Below are 13,869 nucleotides of genomic sequence, written 5' to 3'. Positions count from 1 at the left end.
ACCAATCCATATTCAGGTGTTTTTTTCATTTAATTGCAAAACAAAGCCTACATGTAGCCTATGCCTCACATGCTCTAGGGCAGGGATGGGCAAATGGCGGCCCGCGGGCAGGCGGCCCCCACCTCCTCTTTTTGCGGCCCTCAGATTAATTTATAAACAACGTAATTAATAAAAAAATATATATATATATATTTTTTTTAACTTGTAGTACTGATACCGGGGGAGTGGCGCTGAGGAACAGCAGAGTGCGGGCGTGTTGACATTCCCCTTATTGTGGAATAAGGGGGATGCAGAGACTGGCTACAAGTGTTTTAAATTCAAGTTAGACAACTAATGTCTGACTTCATGTTTATGTCATCTTTGGTTAATCTCAATACTGTGGTGACACGTTGTTGGACATAATTCACCTCTCTTATTGTGTTGCCACACGGACCCTTTAGTGGGAACACCTGGAGAGTTAGCCCCCATTCCTGCTAGCTCGTTAAGCAGAGCAGACGATGTGTGGACCTCTCTATAATTAATGGATAATAAAGATTGGTTCTGAATACACCGCCTCCGACTCCCTTTTCCTGGCGCTACAATACACACAATAATTACATACAACACGTGGAATTTGTGTGTGTGTGTGTTCCAAGTGAATCTGCGGCCCCCTGGTGGCCAGTACATCAATGATGTGGCCCCCACCACCATCAAAGTTGCCCATCCCTGCTCTAGGGCCTCATTTAAGCAGAGTTCATTGGAGCACATGTATGAAGAACACACGCCAAGACAAAAGGACCAGTTGTTTGATGTTTTATTTTTAGCTCAGCTGTGAACTTGTGTAATCTTATTTGAGCTAAGACATGTTTAACATTCATTGCAGAAAATCTTTGGTGACAGTTACTGAATTAGTTAAAATATAATGGAATCAAAGTGTACAAGAGTGTATAACACATGCAGTATTACTGGAGTACAACCACAAACGTCTTCATTGTTAGGCAAATCATGATTATATTTGGTTTTAATGAATGAATCCTATGAATCTGGTTTCATCAACATAAATATTTCTCTTCTAAATAACTCATACTTAAGGATGTCATCATCACGCTGAAATCTGGAGCTTGTAAGAAGCGTGACCGTGAGAGCAGCACGCTAGGAAAAAGTCAGAGGAAGTGTCACTTCCTGTAAGAAAACTACAGTGATTAAAATACTGATAGCGCATGCAAATTAGTTTTTACATTAAAACATTTAAGAAGCATCAGATTTTAGTTTGTGATGACCACACAGATGTAATCTCAGACCTCTGTTTGTGAGAGAGAAAAATGTTGACTCAACTGTTCTAGGACACAGGAATCATTTACAGTTTTCCAATTATCTGCTGATTGTAATGAGTGTCAGTAACTCCGACTTTTTTGTGCATAATATACAGTAGATCATTGGTTAGGGCTTGCCTATCAAAAGTGGTGCAACAGCAGCCTCTTGTGGCGTGTGTTTCCAGGTAGAAAACACATTTACTCGGATTGTTACACAGACTGTGCAAAATGCTACAATACTCCCATTCTGTATCAGTGTTAACATTGCAGTAAAGTATATAAATTGCCATGTTTGTTATACTTCATAGGACAGAATCACATAAATATAAAACAAAATGTTAAAATCAAGAAAACAAAAAAAGGATATCAGTTCCAGGACAATGACAACCAATACACAAAGAGACACTGGCCAATAATAACAACATTTCTTTCCTCTTTGTCCAATGCCACTGTTTGCTTCACGTTTGCTCGAGCCCCCCGTCCCCGTCCCCGTCCCGTCACTGCGGTTACAACCACAGGTTCAAAGATGACCGCACACAAGTGAATGCATAGCTTTGGGAATCAAACCCAAGAGTTGAACACAAAGCACAATCCGTGAATTGTTGATAACGGTCGCTTGGTCAAAGCCTTCAAACCTCATACAATCATATAGATGTCCCACAGTGTTGGTATACAAAATAAATCATTAGTAATCAAAGATATAAAAACATAGTTGTGCGGGAATCTTTTCAAAGAAGAAATCTGGTTAGAAAGTCTGTTATAAAAAAGTTACATGCTAAAAATTACACAGTAGTTTTCCCACATGATTATGTGAACATTGGCTATATTCAGTTATTGCAGTAGGTATCCCAGAAGTACAATATGGGTGGTGTTTTTTTTCTCCTTTTGCATTACTTCAGCTGTGGAGAGGCGAAGAAGTTGCCCTGGCGATGACAGGCAGCTGACGCTTTGCTTTTGCTCCCAAATCTGAAAGATGAGGGGGACAAGGGTTAAAATGTCAAGCTTAGTGAAAGTCATTTTAACAATCACAATGTGAAGACAAATGTTTTGAGGTTCAGTCTAAAACTGGAGCTTAATCTGACTGTAAATAATTTAACCAGATCTTTAAAACCTCTGTGTCAAACTGTTAACACAATACCTTGGATTATGAAATGTATATGACATTTTGTCCCGTACATGCATTCATTAATTTAAAGCAGAATGCTAAATGATTATTAATAATTTTGTTTGGAATATTGTGAACATGATCTCGGTTTTTAAACTCTTTTTATATAAAGTTAATACCAATATTACATGATCATTTTATTTATAAGTTAGCCCTACTTTGTCTCTGATATCCATTAACAGACCTGAGTGAGAGAGAAAGAGTGAGCTTACATGGTGGTGCTGGAGAGGGTCTGCTTCATGCGCTGGGACAGCGAGCTGGAGGAGGGGGTTTTGGCCATCATCTGGTGCTCTGGAGTGGTCAATGGTCCCAATATGCTCACTGCAGAAACATTGAAGATCATTTGTCATCCAAAGATGATGAGTACAACTGCTCAAATAAAGTGTTATACTCTTTAATGTCGTATCATGTGTACCATATAAAACGTTTAAATTAAATAGAACACAATGCCTTATTTCCATCCACTTTTACAATGATTTACCTTGGTGGTGGTCTGGAGTTTCAGTTTGGTGAGAGCTGTCGATGACAGTATAATCAGGATAAGCAAACTGGCCCCAATAGTCAGCTGGAATAGAGAACAGGCGCTCCATAACCTAGAAAGACAAAGTATATCCAGTAAGTGTAGTCACAAACATTCTTAAATCACATAAAATAACATTTCTACATAATAACACTGATCTTGAAGTGAACAAAAGCACACAAAAATCCATATATTTCTCCATTGTGCTGCTGTATAAACAGTGGACTGTGAATGTCTCATTATGATTATTATTATTATTATTATTATTATTATATGTTACATGTTACTTGTTAGACGCTTTTATCCAAAGCGACTTACATACTCAATACTGTGGGCAATCCCCACAGGAGCATTTTGGGGTGAAGTGTCTTGGACACAACGACATGCTGACTGCAGTGGGGTTTGAACCTGATCCGAACACCAACGCACTAGCCCACTGCGCCACAGGCCCCCCATGTAATTTAGTCAGAGCAGTTATTCTTTACTCTCGTTCACTTTACCCTTGGTTGTCTGCTTGTGTCATGCAGGATGGTCATTGGTTCTGGTTCAGGAACAGCATGACCCACAAGAGTCGGGCCGAACACTCTGGCCAGGTTGTTCACATCCATCTTAGTATCCACACACTGGGAGACCCTTGGGCGAAAAAAGGGTGAAGGGAAATGTCAGTCCTAACTGAAATGAAAGATGACCTGTACTGCAGAGATGTAGGAGGTTACAGAGGTAAGACTTTGCAAGAGACAATAAGAACATTCTATGGAACCATAATCTTTGACGAAAAAACAACATCGTTAATCATCCAGATATGCTTTAAACTCTTGGAATCACTGAGATTATTTTACCTTACATTTAGTTAAAGAACATATATTTTGTATTGCCCCACAATGTTGTTTGGTGAACATCCTTTTTTTTAGTAAAAACTAAATAAAGAAATCATATGATCCCCCTGAATAAATAATAAAACGGGGCCCATTTTTCACCACAACAAGCTGGACAACATTTTGAAGCCACTTGTGAAAAAAGAACAAGATTATCCCTGTAATGGCAACTCACTATGATCAACCTACTGTGGTCATTTTTAATCCTGAGACACTATAAGGTGCCGTTTACACGAGAACGCAAACGGTTGTATCCGATACTTTCCTCTTTCGTATAGCCCGATCGTTCAGACGAGGCCGTAACGGAAACAGACCCCGCAAACGATAACGGGTCCCAAGGTGGATAGTAGGGCTGTACCCGAATATTCGTTCGTTGGAGTACTATTCGGGTTTCAATTTCGTTATTCGGATATTCGTTCCCCGTGAATTTATTGAAATCTCCAATATCAACGTAAGAGCTTGTGCCTCTTCGGGGATGACAACACTTAACCATACACGTTATCGTTTATTTTCTCCGTCTTTATATGTAGATATTACTTTTCTCCGTTAATCTCCGTCACGTTGTTTCCAATGCAACAACAACTTCCTGTCAACTGCGCTAACTCTCCTTCTAAATAAAAGCATGTCCATAAATAGGAAGCCAAGCCAAATTACATTAACCTGTTAAGCCCCGAGCCTGTTTTTCAGGTCTCAGGCTCGAAAATGACATTCCCAGAACAAATGACCATATCTTCGCTTCTAAAAAGAGTTACATTTATAATCTTTTTTCCTCAAAGCAAGGTTACATCTGTAGGTTGTATGTAGAAGTGTCAGAATCAATATAGATGTTTTTATTTTAAAGTAAATTCAGATTGAACACAGTAAAAAAATGTAAATTATTGTATCCGTCCAAAAAAAATAATATTACTTGTAGTGAAAACCACCCTTGAATGATGGGATGGTAGACTAAAAGCTTTAGGAATCCAAACTACAACATATGATAAGTACCCTGTATCAAGATTGATGCCTTTTTAGAGAGATTTAGCAAAAGAAACCCACTTCTGGGGTCATTTGGGTGGATTTTCCATATCTCTGGCCCCCCTTGGTCGATTTTGATGATTGACATCTCTTTCTAACCATCAGAGCCAATGGAATCGAGGGGAACTCCCGCATACTCATTTGGTAATGAGTGAATATCCGGAGCCCGAAAAATGGTATTCGGGACAGCCCTAGTGGATAGATCTGCAAACGGACGCTCTGGGGGGCCAAACGGCTCCGTGTGTACACCCTATACAATAATCTCCTGATAACGATGAAGCCATAGCCCCACCTCTGCTGCTCACTGCTGTAGCATGGTCAGTAGCTACTGCTACTGCTACTGACCATGCTACAGATGTTAGCGCAAAATCTACAGCTCCTCTACCACAACCATCAGCAACAAGTGGACATGGAGAACTACATGAACTACATGTTGCTAAATCCACCAAGGGGCATAAACAGAAGGGCAACCATGGCAACCATGCTCGGGGGTCTTCTTCGCTGCTTTTGGTGTATTTTGACACGAAAGTTCAGCGACACTTACAGGCCCATATGTACTACAGCGTCTCCAGCTGAACGGAATACTTTTTTGATATCGTATTCGGTTCGTTTGCATTTCGTATGCGTCTCATCCCAGTTAAGCATTTCTAAAATGTAGAGAAAATTACTTCTGCAGATGGATCATCAGGCAGGCCAGAGTGTCTCGGTTGGGCTGTGGCAGCTCACCGATGGCCTGGAACAGCATGGCGAGACTGTTGCCATCATCCTGGATTTCTACAAAATCAATAACACCAGTCATTTAGTATCAATATTGAAACATTTATTTAAAAAGGCATACAATTGTGTATCAATTCAGACCAATCAAGAGCACTGGCATACAGCTGTCTTCTTTCTACAAGCCTCTGAAACTCACCGGCTGCTTCCATGAAGACTTTGTTGAGGTGGAAGGTGAGCAGTGGCTCTGGGAGGTTTCTAAGGAAGTCTTTGAGGACACCTGTGATGACATTAATGTCTTCCACTTTGTGAAGCGGAGGCAGAGTCTTTCCTCTAATCAGCTTCTCCTTCAGCTCTTTCACATGGCGCTCTTGGCCGGAGATTCTGTAGAGGCCAACCTGGGGCAAAGGAAGAGATAAAAGAAACAAGCTCCCATTATCCGGCTTTCTGTGATACCGTACTGCTGAATGAGATTACTAATTAAGAGAGAAATTGTAATCGCACAAGGGGAAAAGGATCAAAGTATAACACAGAGGTGACAAGTAAACAAGGACTTTAATATTGTCTGTCTCACCTCGTGTAGGCCTCTGTGTTCTATCTCCTTAATGCAGTAGATAACCAACGCTGGGATCTTCGGGGAGCTGGCTGGAGCAAAGTCAGCCAGGGTGCTCTGCACACAGAGTACATACGATGTATCTAAATATAATGCATTAGACAATAGGAAAAAAAATAGTGTAACATGCGTTTAATGTACCTCTGAGTTCTTGATCTGATTGCTGACCGCTGTGGGGCTACAGGGCAGGGGGCAACTGTCGCGACACTCTGGGTGGGTCACAAGCCGACAATCCTGGCAGCGCAGGTACATCTTCCCAAACTTTGTTTTTCTCCCACATGGTACGCACACCTCAGACTTGATCACCTTAGTGAGGGAAAGTGACAAAGATGAGTATATACACGTCAAGTAGTGATACTTAAACAAGGTAAAGAAGCTTGTACTGTTAATTTGTGTTAATTTCGTTGACTAAAACTATGACGAAATATGTTCGTCATAGTTTTACCTTTTTTTTTCAATGAATAAGTCGAGACGATGACGAGACGGCACCGACGTCAGTAAACAATAACTGTAACGATATCAACATGCAATATCGTTGACGAGACGAAAATGCAGCCTACTGAAAATTGACGAGACGCAAATGTAGTTTACTAAATAAAACTTTTCCAAGAGTGTTACAACCCCCTCCACTCCACTAGAGGTCTCTGTCTTTGTGTTCTGCTGGCTGGCTCTTGTTTGTGTTTCAGGTGATCAACCTGATGAGCCACACCTGGGCCGTCTACATAAAAGGCAAACACCAACCCATACTCTCACTCTTCTGTTGGACACGGCAGCGTCTTTGTTTCTGCACATTTTCACACACACCCATACACACAATCATTACTGATAACCAGTGTTGTGCTAGTTACTGAAAACCAGTAACTAGTTACCATTACTAGTTACTTCATTTCAAAAGTAACTCAGTTATTTTACTGATTACTTACACCAAAAAGTAATGCGTTACTTTAAAAAAAAAAAAAAAAAAGAATAATACAATCTGTTGATCAACTTGACATACATTATATGCAATCTGGATTGCATCGATATTAGCTGGCTTTCCATTTTTGTATATTCTTTCTCCATGTAGTTGGAAAAAGTTTTCCGTCCCATATGCCGGTGTGCCGCCCGGACATGGTGTCATGCTAACTAGCTCCCTGAAAGCGGGTGACTTTACTGTAGCAATAGCCTGCATGTGTTCTACAACATACCGTGCAATGGCTTTATCGACTTTTCCCTGGCTAGCAGTCCCTTGGTTAAAATCCAGCCGCTGTTGCTTAGGTGGAGGTGGAGTGGCGTTGGATGAGTCTGGGTCTGTGCCGGTCTTAGTTACAAGCTTCGTCCCAGCATTTTGTTTTTGCAGATGTTTTAAGATATTTGAATTGCTGGTTTGGGCAGTAGATAGGCTCTTTGACCCGCCAGGACACAACTTACATTTAACAGAAACTTTCTTTTCTTTCTGCTCGACAAAAGTGAAATAGTGAGAATATCTCCAAGTGGAGAAACTAGACTTGAGCTCCACCGCCGCCATGATAGTCTTGTAACGCAGTAACGCACCATGTAGTAACGGTAACTGAGTTACTGAATTTAAAAAGTAATGCGTTAGAGTACTAGTTACTGCCAAAAATAACGGCGTTACAGTAACGCGTTACTTTGTAACGCGTTAGTCCCAACACTGCTGATAACTGACTTCCACGTTTAGGTTTCTTTGAAGACCTTTGGTTTTTGTGGTATTGTAAATAAATATGCTTTTTGTTACACTTTACTGGTCTGGTCTCCCATCTTTGTTGCAGCCATTGAGTCGGGCCGTAACAAAATATTATCAAAGATAACATTACATCTCTGATAGTCAGTTTTTTTTCCCAGCAGTTCCATTTCCGGTGCTGCGGCTGGGCAGCAGTTGTGTGTCTGAATTACACCGGGCCAGCGGAACACTGAACTGTCAGGAAGACTCAGATCTAACTAACCTTATTTAACAGAAAGGAAAATGGCAACAACAGGGCTTGGGAACAGTGGTCGCGTTAACCGAATATCCCCCCCGTCCCCGTCAGCGCGAGTGAGTGACGAGTTGTGTACAGACCCGTCGGGTAATAATGGATTTGTAATTTACATTTACGATCCCTGTCCTGAAAAAGTCTAATGCCACCACTGCTTGGGAGAAAGAAACGAGGCGATATTTTGGCCCATTTTCGCTACAATGAGGAGAAAAAAAAGCAAATGCAGTGCTTTATCAGAAGGGAAGCAGTGTGGCCGTAACACTGGAAAAACACCACAAACCTGACCAGATACTCTCTGCAGTCTGCAAAGCTGCATTCTTAATCATTCGACCTGTGGTTTTCATCAAATTAACCAAACCAATAATTTGCTAAAACTTATTTAATAACAAGATTATATCTTGTCCTTTTTTTCAACAAATAAGGATAAGATATAATCTTGTTATTAAATAAGTTTGACAGAAATGACAAATTATTGGTTTTGGCTAGACTAGTTTGAAATGTTGAATATAATATGATGACTAAAAAAATACAAAAATGTCAACAGTTTTCATTAACAAAAAGTAGACTAAAATAGTTAGTTTTATTTGACTAAAATAAGACTAAAATGCTCAGACTTTTAGTCGACTAAAACTAGACCAAATAAAAACAGGATGAAGGTGACTAAATATGACTAAAATTAACAAGGACATTTGACACAGGACTAAGACTAAATTGAAAAATAGCTGACAAAATTAACGCTATTGTTAATAAAGACACAAAAAGTATACAGGCTTACTGTTTTTCCGATTAACTGGTGCTTCTTTCCTCCTCTGTTGTTAGTTCTGGGGGTTCGGTGCTTGGCGGTGTAATCTGAGACTGCTGTGCTGGGAGCCTCACTGGCCGTCTCCGATTGGTCAGTAGTGGTTGTGTCTCCCCATGCTGGAGCAACTGTAGGCGACATCTCATGTTAGTAAAGTCTCCAAAAGGTATTGTAAAGGTCCCATAAAGTCAATAAAAATATCTTAAATATTCTTACCGCTCTTACTGCCGCGTGTCCAGTACGGCACGGTTTCAATGGTAGAGACCGCTTCTACAGCACCGCCATTTACCGGCACAGTGATGGTGGTTTTGGCAATTATAGACTCATTCATCTGAATTATAAAAAAATAAACAAACAAATAAAATATGTTTAATGCTCTGTCAAACCAAACTGGTGGAAATTGGAAGAGTTTGTTTAGAATAAAAGCTATTTGTGTATGGTGCATTCAGCTGCAGGGGTCAGCAGTACCCTTTCTGGTGTGCGTCCAGAGGAGCGAGGTTTCTTCAGTGCCTGTGGAGGAACCTCTAAGAGTTTTCTGGAGGAACGCTGTGGATTAAAATGTAGATAAACATTTATAAACACCTTTTTATGTATTGGCTGATGAAAATAAGAATTATACAGCAATAAAATGCTGTGCTGATGTGTAGAAACATGTTTTCAAAAGGTTTTGTCAAGATGACTTCATCGTTAATGCATGCAGGAGGCTGTTAAGGAAATGACTCACTCGTTTCTGGCGCTTCCTCAGTCTCACAGTCTTCATCACAGAGGAATCCCAGTCCTAGAGGCAAAGAGGAGACATAGAACATGCTGGTTAAATAACTTAATCGACAATGTTGTCTTACTAACTGATCCTTAAAGTCAACAATCCAAGAAAGTGGGTGAATGTACCAGAGAGTCGTCTGTTTGGTCGTAGCTGATGTCTGACAGCAAAGAAGCTGATTCATCAATGGTAGTTAACCTGTAAAATAGATTCAAGTCAGAAATTATTCTTAAGAGATTTTATTGACGAACAAAAAAAAGTCCAGGAGTACAGAACACTTAATTTAAGTAAAAGTTCAAGAAAGGATGAGGCACTGAGGTTAGATGAACACACAAAATCATTAATATTGTCTATGAGTACTGTCTGAGGATAATAATAATAATAATAAGGGATCAATCAATAAAAATCAATAAAAACAGAAAGATAGAGGACCTGTGATGTGATCAGGGTGGATATGCCAGTGTGAAGAGATATGTTTTGAGACGTGATTTGAAAATGGAGAGAGTCAGTACAGTGCACTGTTAATGGTGCTCCTCTGGCTGTTTTAGAACCAGAGGAGGAGGGACTGACCTTCGACTGGAGTTGAGGTTGGCTTTAGCAGCCTGTGCTGCCTGGGAGTGGGAACTGAGGAAGGCCAGGGCGGAGCGCTGCTCCTCACTCAGGTGGACACTGTTACCGTTGTTTTCTGATATCAGCAGCTCTCGGATCAGCTGTAGCTGACGTTCCTGTTACACCCACAAACAAACAGGAAATTAAAAAGAAACCAATGAATGTAGAGAAAAAGGTTCATTATTCCAACAAACAACCAGTAGTAAAAAATATTCATGCAGTGACCAGCAAGGTGAGCTTTACATAGCGTAGTCACCGATGGCATTATCTGAAGAAAAGATTAAAGATTTTCACTTTTCTAATTACCCATTTCTCCAATAAGCAATTACTTATATATGACAGTGTTTCCCCTACCTAGGTTTACTGCTTTGGGGGGGTCCTACATTGGGATATATATATATATTTTTTTAAATTATATTTATTTTTTATAAACACCTTCAATTTCAGGGGGGGCGTGGGGCTCCGTTGGCAGGGCGCAGCGCCCCTCCAAGACAATGGTAGGGGAAACACTGTATGACTTATAAGTATTGTAGTTGCACAAACCAGCTTCTCGTAGATTGCCTCAGCTTTCTGCCGCCGGCGGATCTCCACATCCACTTGGTTGCGGGCATGCTTCAGTTTGACCTCCAGGGCTCCCCTTTCAGTCTCTGTTTTAGCAAGCACCTCCTTAGTGGAAACCAGCTCGTCGCCTGACCGCTGCCACTTCTTCCGGCACTCCTCAAAGTTTGATGCCATCTGGAGGAACTCTGAATAACACAACAGAAAAGGACATTGTGGTATTGCTGTCATGCACAATATACTTTTTCCCTCTGTTGCGGTTATGTGTTCAAGCTCTCTAAAAAACTATTTAGTTTGCAGTGGGAAATATGCAAATGACCTCGAAGCAGAGCACCAAAAGACAGTGGGCTCTGCTGTAAAGTGACATTTCTTTTATGTTATTTAAAATGGAAATGAGTGGCATTATATGGACTATTGAAATGGAAATGATGACAACACCCATTTCAACCCCCTTTTGTGTCAGGCACCATCAGTATCCACAGCTCTCTGTAGTAGTGGGTCTGGCCGCTTGTATTTACTAAAGCAGAAGCTCTTCACACAGTACTGCAACTGCACCCAATACTAGCCTTCTAAAGTTAGCACCATGCTATAGCGGACCAGCCTTACTAGGCTCCATTGTGTTTCAATGACAGCATTCTTCAGAGGTGGCAAATACCAAAACAAAGTGTGGAAATAACTTACGTGGTTCAATGCCCTCCTGCATGCCCTCCACCTGGGCTCGGAGGCTCTGGAACTGGTTGTTCAGGTTCACCACAGACTCCATCGTGTCTCTCTGCTGCTACTTAGGGAGTAGAGAGAAACAGGTATATGATAACTCCAGTTAATGCTAACCTATTTATGTTGTTGCTGTGTCAACCATTTAACGTTACACACATGTCAGTAGGTTAACATTCAAACATGAGAAGTGAAACGCGCCTACATTAGCTCTAGCCCTGTGCTAAAGAAAAACACATTTGTGTTGTTAGCTACTTATGTCGAAGCGTTCGCTATAACATAACCGGCACTGTATTCAAAACAACTATGCACTTCGCTAGATAAACGTTAACATTACTGCGGATGAACAGTAAGTAAGCTATCGGGCTGCTAACATTAACATAACAAGTGTGTGTTGACTTAGCTAACTATCGTCACGTTGGTCAAAACTCAAAAAAGACACTTACCTGTGCGATTGTGTTTCTATGAGAGTGTGGCTGACATGTAATGTAAAAACGTCCGATGTTAAAATCAGAGGTTAAATGGTTTGTTCCCTCTCCAGCAGCAGAGCCACACCTGTCTGATAAAGTTTGAACATTCTTCAAGAGTTCAAAAATCAGCGCCGGTTTTCTTCTTCGTGCGCTGGCTTGGAGGAGGTTGGTGAGCTTTATCGCCTCCAACGGTTTTAGAGGTGGTACTGCAGGGCGTAATGGCCATAAATGCAGCAGCGTCCTCTGGTTCCCAAACTCAAAGGATCCCCTGTGGGACTGAGGAATGTAGGGTAGGGGTATTATTCACTAGATGTTAGCCTTATAAAATAGTGGGTTTTATGCATAGGGATGCAAAGTAGATCTACTCAAGTATTGCATTTAGTTACAATTTTGAGGGACTTGTACTCAACTTAAGTACTTCAATGTTTTGCTACTTTTTACTTCTACCCCACTTCAATTAAGAGGTAAATCGTGTACTTTTACTACATGTATTTAATACTTTAGTTACCTTGCCAAATTGTATAAATGATGTCAAATATAATCAACAATTTAATAAGACTTAAGTTACACCCAGTCAAATTTAACATCTACCCTGCAGTATACAAAGTAACTGAAGTTGGCTGCACCTTTAGTTACTAATTTATTTTTATGACAGACGACCTCAGGAGTCTTACCTTGCATTCACCCAAAGTTGTCTGTAAACATAAATGAATATACAACATTTTAGTCAATTAGTAGTGTGAGCGTATTTAATATGTATGATTTATTAAACATTGATTTTGTCATTTGTTTTTCCAATTGTAATATCTCTCTCAACTGTCCAATTCATTATTAATTATTGAACGGATAGCAGCTTCAAGACTTCTAACATCCTCTTCGGGTAGGGAATAATGGGGGTCATATATTATGCAAAATGTTGCCTTTAATGACCCAATCAATATTTATAATCTACCATACAGAAAAACAACAATACTTTTAAATATCTGGATCAAACTCTGTATCAAATAGCTCTGGAGTTTGATAAGTCCTTTTTTTCAAACATCAGCTTCCAACTGTGCCGGGTAGCCCCATTGGTAATGTAAATATCCTTTTCTTTTGCACAAAAAATAAGCAAGTCAATTTTGCTAAAGGTTTGTGAGTCCAGTATCTGCTGTGTCCTACTTCCAGTGCTTTGTATCACAAATATTCAATTATGTATAGTGAAATTATGTGTGAAATCGTAAAATCCTTTGAAACAGCCAGTGTATTCTGGTTTGTGAGCCTGGCACACGGGATGTGCACAACAGCATAATTAATCAGCCATGCATGGCATATCTGGGTGCAGCAGAAGCTCTACTGTGCAACATTAAATCAGGGTAACACACACAAACACACTAAATCAATTGCAAACCATATACATGTATGTCTCCATAACACATCAGACTTTATAAACAACTCAACACTTTAACTGATTTGTGTGTACTTGTGTGTTTTTATGATGCATTGGCAGCCTGATTTAGCTTCACACTTGTCCCCAGCACATTGTGTGTTCTGAATGCTGCAGGTCCATTAGAGGTAGTTTGAGATAATAAGACCTGTCAGTCAATATGCGCTCTCCGTCTTACTCCATTATTCATCTCTATGTGTACATTTCCTCTAGTCACAGATCATTTAACTGCAAGGATTCTCCTTTTATATCAATCATCGTCTGTCCATTCTTAAACTGAGTTGACTTTAAAAGCTATTTGCATTCATCTGTAATTCAGCATCAACCATATACCAACCAGGATCTAAAAAAGGGAAGTAATTTG

At 40.3% G+C, this 13,869-nt stretch overlaps 1 protein-coding gene across 2 annotated transcripts; it reads right to left on the bottom strand.

Moving 5' to 3' along the window:
- Positions 1-783: 783 nt before the first annotated feature.
- Positions 784-12,214, bottom strand: LOC117446097 (rac GTPase-activating protein 1-like). 2 transcript variants are annotated; one of them, XM_034082098.2, is made up of 17 exons: positions 12,056-12,214; positions 11,577-11,673; positions 10,881-11,083; positions 10,299-10,453; positions 9,857-9,926; positions 9,693-9,746; positions 9,437-9,514; positions 9,185-9,299; positions 8,945-9,096; positions 6,338-6,502; positions 6,158-6,253; positions 5,783-5,981; positions 5,538-5,643; positions 3,478-3,610; positions 2,939-3,050; positions 2,670-2,778; positions 784-2,258 (listed from the first exon to the last, which is right to left on the bottom strand). In XM_034082098.2, the coding sequence occupies exons 2-17, from the start codon at positions 11,656-11,658 to the stop codon at positions 2,183-2,185; spliced, it is 1,905 nt and encodes a 634-aa protein (XP_033937989.1). In that variant the 5' UTR covers positions 11,659-11,673; positions 12,056-12,214; the 3' UTR covers positions 784-2,182. The 2 variants fall into 2 exon arrangements, with proteins under 2 accessions (XP_033937989.1, XP_033937988.1); XM_034082097.2 differs by having other exon boundaries at positions 11,577-11,676; positions 12,056-12,144.
- Positions 12,215-13,869: the final 1,655 nt, after the last annotated feature.

Source organism: Pseudochaenichthys georgianus, chromosome 5 (genome assembly GCF_902827115.2).
Source record: "Pseudochaenichthys georgianus chromosome 5, fPseGeo1.2, whole genome shotgun sequence".
NCBI lineage: Eukaryota > Metazoa > Chordata > Actinopteri > Perciformes > Channichthyidae > Pseudochaenichthys > Pseudochaenichthys georgianus.
The sequence above is the reverse complement of the archived record's forward strand: the minus strand, read 5'-3'. Positions and strand labels throughout refer to the sequence as shown.

Coding starts and splice junctions, on each gene's coding strand:
- LOC117446097 (XM_034082098.2), bottom strand. CDS start 11,658: ATGGAGTCTGTGGTGAACCTGAACAACCAGTTCCAGAGCCTCCGAGCC. Junction 9,097..9,184: donor GACACGCGGCAGTAAGAGCG/GTAAGAATATTT, acceptor TGTCGCCTACAG/TTGCTCCAGCATGGGGAGAC. Junction 2,779..2,938: donor AACTCCAGACCACCACCAAG/GTAAATCATTGT, acceptor ATGTTTCTGCAG/TGAGCATATTGGGACCATTG.